Here is a 10,105-nt window from a genome sequence, read left to right as displayed (position 1 = left end):
CAGGGGCCACTTATGGTCCATCCCTGGAGATAGGAAGGCTCCCAGCCATATTACTCAGTCGTATATGAACATGTCAGAGAGGCAGTTTAGACAAGCTGCTCTGCTTTGTGTGCCGCCAACACAGAGTGCCACCGGCATACAGATAACAGTTTGTAGTATGTTCTGTATGTCCTTGTGCTGTACTGGCGGACATCTTCACTCAAACTGTGTGATGGATCATTCTGTCACGCTCAGACTGATGCACACACACACACACACACACACACACACACACACACACACACACACACACAGATTTTGCGTATACATTGAAATATACAGGTTTCTTTTTTTTACACTGAATTTCAAACGGGAAGTTTGTGAATTCAGTCAGCCCTATTTTCCCTTAGAATTCGTCTTGTGCAGTGCAGAGCTCTCTATCCAACTGTCCTTTTCAAGTTCGGTCTATTTGTTCTCCTGGCTGTGTGCTTCTTTGTAAGTTTTATGTCTCAACAGTTGCATCACAAATCTCATTCATCAGAGCCAAACCCAACATGGCTGTAGGATACATGTTCTCTTATGAGCCGTAGAGTAAAAACAAAGGAAAGGGAGCACATCATAAACCTCTCTCTCTCTGTCACTTTCTAACTCTCTAACTCTCTCTCTCTCTCTCTCTGTCACTCTCTAACTCTCTAACTCTCTCTCTCTCTCTGTCACTCTCTCTCTGTCACTCTCTCTTTGTCACTCTCTAACTCTCTAACTTTCTAACTCTCTCTCTGTCACTCTCTAACTCTCTAACTCTCTAACTCTCTCTCTCTCTCTCTGTCACTCTCTCTGTCACTCTCTAACTCTCTAACTCTCTCTCTCTGTCACTCTCTCTCTCTAACTCTCTGTCTCTCTCGCTCTGTCACTCTCTCTAACTCTCTCTCTCCCTCTCTCTCTCTCTCTCTCTCTAACTCTCTCTCTCTCTCTCTCCCTCTCTCCCTCTCTCTCTCTCTCTCTCTCTCTCTCTCTCTCTCTCTCTCTCTCTCTCTCTCCCTCTCCCCCTCTCTCTCTCTCTCTCTCTCTCTCTCTCTCTCTAACTCTCTGTCTCTCTCGCTCTGTCACTCTCTCTAACTCTCTCTCTGTCTCTCTCTCTCTCTGTCACTCTCTGTCACTCTCTCTGTCACTCTCTTCTCTCTCTGTCACTCTCTCTGTCACTCTCTAACTCTCTCTCTCTCTCTCTCTCTCTCTCTCTCTCTCTCTCTCCCTCTCCCCCTCTCTCTCTCTCCCTCTCCCCCTCTCTCTCTCCCCCTCTCCCCCTCTCCCTCTCTCCCTCTCTCTCTCTCTCTCTCTCTCTCCCTCCCTCCCTCTCTCTCTCTCTTTCTGTCACTCTCTAACTCTCTCTCTCTCTCTCTCCCTCTCCCTCCCTCTCTCTCTCCCTCTCTCTCTCTCTCTATCTCTCTCTCTCTCTCTCTCTCTCTCTCCCTCCCTCTCTCTCTCTCTCTCTCTCTCTCTCTCTCTCTGTCACTCTCTAACTCTCTCTCTCTCTCCCTCCCTCTCTCTCTCTCTCTCTCTCTCTCTCTCTCTCACACACACGCACGCATGCACACACACGCACGCACGCACACACACGCACACACACGCACACACACGCACACACACGCACACTCGCATCTATATTCATCTAGCTGACCTAATGTTTTTGTATTGGCAGAGGAGGAGATGTTTGAATGTCTTTTTGAAAGTGACATTGCAGAGGGCATAGCAGGCGGGGTTGATGGTGCTGTTGATGTAGCACAGCCAGTAGCCGATAGTCCAGACTGTGCTGGGGATGCAGCTGGAGCAGAAGGTGTTGATGAGCACCATGACATTGTAAGGGGTCCAGGTGGCCACAAAGGCCACCAGGATGGCCATGATGGTACGGGTCACCTTCTTCTCCCGAGACGGTGGTGCTTTCTTCTTCCTGGGCGGCTGCTTGGTCATCTTCACGATTTTCCGCGCCACATGGTTCTGCTTCTCCGCGGCGGAGACGATCTCCACCGTGGCGTTGGAGGGCGTGTAGCAGTCCCCCTTGAGAGAACTGGTCTTAATCTTGATGCAGGTGAGTTTGGAGCCGCCTGCCTTGGCCCGGTGGCGGGTTGGCTGCTGAACGAGCTCGGTGTTGCAGTTTGCTCTGGATGGCACCGCTTCTTCTTCTTTGTGGTTGGACGCCGCTGCACTGCCAGATGTCGAGTCGTTGGAGCTCTCTTTCTCCTCTCCGTGGGCACAGTTCTCCCTTCCCCCGTCTTCACCCTCCATCTCCTCCTCTCCACCCGTGGTGGACGGGCCCTTGCCGTTCTGCAGTTTACCTTCGTGCTGGTTTGCCACGTCATCTGTGGCTTGGGTCGTGCCCTGCTCTGTGTCCTCTGCTGTCAGGTTGTTGTTGATGGGCTTGGCAGTATTACTGGCCCTTGCCTGCTCGTGGGACAGGGCCTCTGGGTTGGGCCCTGACGGCTTCCTGGTCTCCTTCTTTACCCGGCTTTTACTGGCTATAGAAATCTGTATGTAGAGAATGACCATGATGATAACGGGCAGGTAGAAGGCTGCGATGGCTGTGCCGAAGGTGACTGCTGCATTAGAGAAGAACTGAATGTAACACTCCCTCTCAGGCACTGTCCGCCCGCCCACGATGAACTGCCAGAAAAGGATGGCCGGGGCCCACAGAATGAAGGACAGGACCCAGGCAGCAGCAATCATCATCCCTGCCATCTTGGTGGTCCTTTTGACAGGGTAGCTGAGGGGCTTTGTGACACAGAAGTATCTGTCAAAACTGATAATGAGTAGGTTCATGACAGATGCGTTACTCACTACATAGTCCAAGGCTAGCCACAGATCACACACCACAGGCCCTAAGGGCCAGTAGCCAATCACTATGTATACTGTATACAAGTTCATGGAACACAGCCCGATGATTAGGTCAGCACATGCAAGGCTGAATAAAAAGTAGTTGTTGACAGTCTGTAGGTTCCTATTGACCTTAATGGAAAGCATGACCAGGATATTTCCAATAACGGTGACCAGGCTGAGGGACCCAGCCACCAATACGATGAACACCACCTCCACAGTCTTGTATGGGCTTTCGGGTTCAGTGACAGGCCCTGCGTCAGTGCCTTCTGAGGCATTCCAGTAGGTGAAGTTGGTGAAATTGAACATCTCCATTGCATCTGGTCTTGGGGATGTTCTTCTATTCAGTTGGAGTTCAGGCGTTGAATCGCCTTTGCACCTATGGAGGGAAACAGGAAAATAATGGATTAGATAATTAACTATCCTACATGCATACATCAAAATTCAAATTTGGGGAAACTACTGAAAACTAGGGCTACTTCCACACATATAACATCATTAACATTTATCTTTATTTAATAATAATGAATGTGTGCGACAAGATGATTAGCGGAGATGTGCTATGAAAACAAAGTTGTTTACAAACAACGATGAGGACTAATCATATTGTCGAGTTAAAACAAGACATTCAACAACTTACTGGTGGTATACTGCTGTTGAAAACAGGCCTGGTAAACAAAAACTATTGTAGCCTACATGGGAGGAGATACTTTCAGCAGGACAACGAGACAACCAGAAGTTGGAGAGGAAGCTACATACTGACAACAGTTACAAGAGAAGACCCTTTTAGTCTTAACAAAAGAAAACAACACCAGAAATGAGATGTGTTTCCACCTATTGTTTACAAAAAAACAATTGAATTGACAGACCAATTCATTTTTCTCTTGTGTTGTGTTAGGTTATCCTACATGAAATGAAATCTATTACTGGTAGGCAGTGATTATGTGTTGGCCTAACAGGGCCATGCAGACCTAGCAGGAGCTCCCCTCATCTACAGTACCAATACACTCTCTCACTATGCTGTTCCTTCCACCATTTCACTTGATGCTTTCACCCTGTACCTGATAAGCTACGTGTGTTTCAGGCAGGTAAGAGCTGGTAGTATTATATCCAGATGTGTTTCAGGCAGGTAAGAGCTGGTAATATTATATCCAGATGTGTTTCAGGCAGGTAAGAGCTGGTAGTATTATATCCAGATGTGTTTCAGGCAGGTAAGAGCTGGTAGTATTATATCCAGATGTGTTTCAGGCAGGTAAGAGCTGGTAATATTATATCCAGATGTGTTTCAGGCAGGTAAGAGCTGGTAGTATTATATCCAGATGTGTTTCAGGCAGGTAAGAGCTGGTAGTATTATATCCAGATGTGTTTCAGGCAGGTAAGAGCTGGTAATATTATATCCAGATGTGTTTCAGGCAGGTAAGAGCTGGTAATATTATATCCAGATGTGTTTCAGGCAGGTAAGAGCTGGTAGTATTATATCCAGATGTGTTTCAGGCAGGTAAGAGCTGGTAGTATTATATCCAGATGTGTTTCAGGCAGGTAAGAGCTGGTAGTATTATATCCAGCTGTGTTTCAGGCAGGTAAGAGCTGGTAGTATTATATCCAGATGTTTGGGGGACTGGCTCTGCAGCTCAAAGAAAAGACAAATTGATCCATGTGTTTTCAGGCCCCTAGTATTTTACCTTGTTTCGTGGCCTGTAGTCTATCCCGTTAGCCTGAATCGGACAAAGCTACCAGTGTCACATTCTGACCCTACTTCTTGTGTTATTTGTTTGTTTTAGTTGGTCAGGACGTGAATTGGGTGAGCATTCTATGTTTTGTGTTTCTAGGTTGGTTTTCTGTGTTCGGCCTAGTATGGTTCTCAATCAGAGGCAGGTGTCGTTAGTTGTCTCTGATTGAGAATCATACTTGGGTAGCCTGGGTTTCACTGTTGTTTTGTGGGTGATTGTTTCCGTGTCTGTGTTTGTTCGCCACACAGTACTGTTTCGGTTTTGTTCACGTTTATTGTTTTGTATTCATTGAGTGTTCAGTTTGTTTTATTAAACGATATGGACACTTACCACGCTGCGCATTGGTCCTCCTATCCTTCTCGCTACTCCTCCTCAGAAGAGGAGTAGGAAAACCTTTACAACCAGTCTCACGGTAAAGTGTTTGGAGGGAACATGCTCTCAGAGGGAGGCTCTGCACGTTTGCTACATCTAATAGTGGTTCAGCTGATGGGCAGGGCGATCTAATTTGGTGTACAGCATCTGACTGAGTTACTCAGATTGTCTCTCTAATTTGTCACTTTGAGTAGTTGTTTTGTGATACTGGATGGTTCAGGGACCTGTTTGACTGTCACCATGCACAATTGGTTGATGTGAATGGGACTTAATGAGGAGGTATTGGCTGACAGGTCATTAACTGACACTGAACAGCTCCTTCTATCTTAGGTCCTTCTTTTAGGCTTTTTCCCCTTTAACAGTTGAACACAGCCTCTGAATAACTAGCGATACAGTAATTTACTTATCTGCTCTGACAGAAATCCCTAATCATTGCATTAGGCACAGAGCTAAGCTGGACTAATCCCCATCAAATGTGTAAGTCCACCTATTTATATGTTAAAACATCCAAACAATACAAACAGGACACACTTGTGGTTCACTAGAGAGAAGTGGATTAGAGAAAGGAAGTGGATGATTCAGTGAGGATAGACTGAGGATGGGGTAGTCAGTATGTCCCTCGGCACATCTTTGTCCACCTCCAGCTAACATAAGCCTCGTCCTACACCTGAAATCTCTGCCATAACAGCCAAAGCTTTGCCCTTCCGGAATCAAATAGAGACAGTCAAAAATCCCCTCTCTGCAGATCCATGGCACATAAATGTTGCTTAAGGGCCTCTAGAGAAAGTCTTCTTCTAAATGTCTCCTCACCTTGTCATGGTGACATCACCCTGCTGAAGACATTGCATTCACACTCTAGGGAGCCCAGCCAGTCAGTATTTTACATTTCCCTTGAGAGGATGGGACACAGATGCCTCATGCCTGACCCGGGGCTGCAGTCTGGCTGCTCATTTGACTAAATGGGTAACACTTTATTTATAGATGCTCTACAGACTATCAGTAACATTTCAACTAACTATCTACTAACCCTAACCGTAACCGTAACCCTTATCCTAACCCTAAACTTAAGCCTTACCTTAACCCTTATTATAAACCTAACCTTAACCCTAACCCTAACCTTAGCAGGCAGTTGCTTATCAACAGAAAATGTGTTGATAGTATGACCATCTGTAAAGTATCCACACTATCCAAATAAAATGTGACCTAGATGGTATTCAACAAGTAATATTTATTTTCTCTCTAAAAGCTAAGGGTCCAAATCATTGACCTTATAAATAAAGTAGTCAAAAGTTTTTCGTCCCATGTTCATAGCACGTAATGACGACATCAACCTTGTGACTACAAACTTGTTGGATGCCTTTGCAGTTTGTTTTGGTTGTGTTTCAGATTATTTTGTGCCCAATAGAAATTAATGGTAAATAATGTATTGTGTCATGTTGGATGCTACCATAATTACGGATAATCCTGTGAATAATGATGAATGAGAAAGTTACAGTGTCAAAGATCACACCACCAAGACATGTGTCTTGCCCAACTCACGCCTCCCCCTTGAGCTTAATGAGCTGGCCTAGATTATCCCTGCTTCAGGCCTATTACCAATGGGCATTGCCCTTCCAGCCCAGTCCCGATCCCAGCATCCCACTGATACCAGTGGCGTAGAGCTCGGCGGCCGACAGCTGGAGTGGAAGAAACCTTTTTACTAAAAACCACTCAGTGGGGTGTCCAGCTCAGGGGCAGGACGACCCATAGTTCATCAGGCTCTCCCAGGACTATAAGACCAGGGAAACTATAAGACCAGGGAAACTATAAGACCAGGGAAACTATAAGACCAGGGAAACTATAAGACCAGGGAAACTATGAGACCAGGGAAACTATTCGACCAGGGAAACTAAACGACCAGGGAAACTATAAGACTAGGGGAACCATAATATCAGGGAATCTGTAGGACCAGGGAAACTATTAGACCAGGGGAAGCTTTTTAATTTTTAATTTCACCTTTATTTAACCAGGTAGGCTAGTTGAGAACAAGTTCTCATTTGCAACTGCGACCTGGCCAAGATAAAGCAAAGCAGTGTGACACAGACAACAACACAGAGTTACACATGGAGTAAACAATAAACAAGCCAATAACACAATAAACAAATCAATGACACAGTAGAAAAAATAAAGTCTATATACAGTGTGTGCAAAAGGCATGAGGAGGTAGGCAATAAATAGGCCATAGGAGCAAATAGTTACAATTTAGCAGATGCAAGTAGAGATACTGGTGTGCAAAAGAGCAGAAAAGTTAATAAAATAAAAACAGTATGGGGATGAGGTAGGTAGATTGGGTGGGCTGATCGGTTAGCTGCTTACATAGTTCACAAGGGTAAGGTTGGTAAGGGAAATAAAAGTCTCCAACTTCAGCGATTTTTGCAATTAGTTCCAGTCACTGGCAGCAGAGAACTGGAAGGAAAGGTGGCCAAATGACGTGTTGGCTTTGGAGATGATCAGTGAGATATACCTGCTGGAACGTGTGCTACGGGTGGGTGTTGTTATCATGTCCAGTGAACTGAGATAAGGCGGAGCTTTACCTAGCATAGACTTATAGGTGACCTGGAGCCAGTGGGTCCGGCGACGAATATGTAGCGAGGGCCAGCCGACTAGAGCATACAGGTCGCAGTGGTGGGTGGTATAAGGTGATTTGGTAACAAAACGGATGGCACTGTGATAGACTGCATCCAGTTTGCTGAGTAGGGTGTTGGAAGCTATTTTGTAGATGACATCGCCGAAGTCGAGGATCGGTAGGATAGTCAGTTTTACTAGGGTAAGTTTGGCGGCGTGAGTGAAGGAGGCTTTGTTGCGAAAGAGAAAGCCGATTCTAGATTAGATTTTTGATTGGAGATGTTTAATATGAGTCTGGAAGGAGAGTTTACAGTCTAACCAGACACCTAGGTATTTATAGTTGTCCACGTATTCTAGGTCGGAACCGTCCAGGGTGGTAATGCTAGTCGGGCGGGCGGGTGTGGACAGCGAAAGGTTGAAAAGCATGCATTTGGTTTTACTAGAGTTTAAGAGCAGTTGGAGGCCACGGAAGGAGTGTTGTATGGCATTGAAGTTCGTTTGGAGGTTGGTTAGCACAGTGTCCATGGAAGGTCCAGAAGTATACAGAATGGTGTCATCTGCGTAGAGGTGGATCAGGGAATCGCCCGCAGCAAGAGCGACATCATTGATATATACAGAGAAAAGAGTCGGCCCGAGAATTGAACCCTGTGGTACCCCCATAGAGACTGTCAGAGGTCCAGACAACATGCCCTTGGCCAGTTCGATGAAACAGTACAGTACTGCACAGTACTGTCTTTTATTGATGGCGGTTATGATATCGTTTAGTACCTTGAGCGTGGCTGAGGTGCACCCGTGACTGGCTCGGAAGCCGGATTGCACAGCGGAGAAGGTATGGTGGGATTCGAAATGGTCAGTGATCTGTTTATTAACTTGGCTTTCGAAGACTTTAGATAGGCACGGCAGGATGGATTTAGGTCTGTAACAGTTTGGGTCTAGGGTGTCACCCCCTTTGAAGAGGGGGATGACCGTGGCAGCTTTCCAATCTTTAGGGATCTCGGACGATACAAAAGAGAGGTTGAACAGGCTGGTAATAGGGGTTGCAACATTGCGGCGGATAGTTTTAGAAAGAGAGGGTTCAGATTGTTTAGCCCAGCTGATTTGTACGGGTCCAGATTTTGCAGCTCTTTCAGAACATCTGCTGTCTGGATTTGGGTGAAGGAGAAGCTGGGGAGGCTTGGGTGAGTAGCTGTGGGGGAGGCGGAGCTGTTGGCCGAGGTTGGAGTCGCCAGGAGGAAGGCATGGCCAGCCGTTGAGAAATGCTTATTGAAATGTTCGATTATCATGGATTTATCAGTGGTGACCGTGTTACCTAGCCTCAGTGCAGTGGGCAGCTGGGAGGAGGTGCTCTTGTTGTCCATGGACTTTACAGTGTCCCAACATTTTTTGGAGTTAGAGCTACAGGATGCACATTTCTGCTTGAAAAAGCTGGCCTTTGCTTTCCTGACTTACTGTGTGTATTGGTTCCTGACTTCCCTGAACAGTTGCATATCGTGGGGACTATTCGATGCTATTGCAGTCCACCACAGGATGTTTTTGTGCTGGTCAAGGGCAGTCAGGTCTGGAGTGAACCAAGGGCTACATCTGTTCTTAGTTCTGCATTTTTTGAACGTGGCATGTTAATAAGACCAGGGGAAAAATAAGATCAGGGGAAAAATAAGACCAGGGAAACTATAAGTCCAGGGGAGCTATAAGACCAGGGGAGCTATAAGACAAGGGAAACCATAAGACCAGGGAAACTATAAGACCAGGGAAACTATAAGTCCAGGGGAGCTATAAGACCAGGGAAACTATAAGTCCAGGGGAGCTATAAGACCAGGGAAACTATAAGACCAGGGGAAAATAAGACCAGGAAAACAATAAGTCCAGGGGAGCTATAAGACCAGGGAAACTATAAGTCCAGGGGAGCTATAAGACCAGGGAAACTATAAGACCAGGGGAAAATAAGACCAGGGAAACAATAAGTCCAGGGGAGCTATAAGACCAGGGGAGCTATAAGACAAGGGAAACCATAAGACCAGGGGAAAAATAAGACCAAGGAAACTATAAGTCCAGGGGAGATATAAGACAAGGGAAATCATAAGACCAGGGAAACGAGAAAAAAAACAGGGAAACTAGAGTGGTGAGTATACTTTCTCCGCTTGGCAACTGTTATTATTAAATACATATTTTGTTTTACACCTTCGGGTGCGCGTCACCAACCCTTCACCTGTGGACCTGGAGGTACTCCCCGTTATGGGACCTAGTGTCTCACGAGACTAAATGGTATAGTCACCATGTCATGACTTAGCCTAACTAACATCCTAGACATTGCTACACACACCCCAAGCATGGGCCCACACAGTAACAGAGAGGAAGCCCTCTGTTTTATTTCGGTCAGTGAGGAAGAGGAAATCCACTCCCTGTTTTTATTTAAGCAAAGCCATTTACAATCAGTCTACTTGTCCTATGGATACCTTTGTCAATCCTAGGGTATCCAACCCAATCCTGTTCCTCCTAAAGAAACATCCTAATTATATGACCCTGCCCGTGTGGGTAAAAGAATGGAGGCTTACCTC

General features: G+C 46.0%; 1 protein-coding gene across 1 annotated transcript in view; it reads right to left on the bottom strand.

Moving 5' to 3' along the window:
* Positions 1-1,341: 1,341 nt before the first annotated feature.
* Positions 1,342-10,105, bottom strand: part of LOC110490488 (muscarinic acetylcholine receptor M2) — a 72,583-nt gene continuing 63,819 nt past the window's right edge. Inside the window, exon 3 of the mRNA XM_021563897.3 lies at positions 1,342-3,223. Within this exon, the coding sequence (XP_021419572.2) occupies positions 1,642-3,159 (1,518 nt within the window). The 5' untranslated portion in view covers positions 3,160-3,223 and the 3' untranslated portion in view covers positions 1,342-1,641. The remainder of the gene's footprint in view (positions 3,224-10,105) is intronic.

This window comes from Oncorhynchus mykiss, chromosome 15 (genome assembly GCF_057628025.1).
Source record: "Oncorhynchus mykiss isolate SJ-2025 chromosome 15, ASM5762802v1, whole genome shotgun sequence".
NCBI classification, from domain to species: Eukaryota; Metazoa; Chordata; class Actinopteri; order Salmoniformes; family Salmonidae; genus Oncorhynchus; species Oncorhynchus mykiss.
This window is presented reverse-complemented; position numbering and strand designations above follow the sequence as displayed.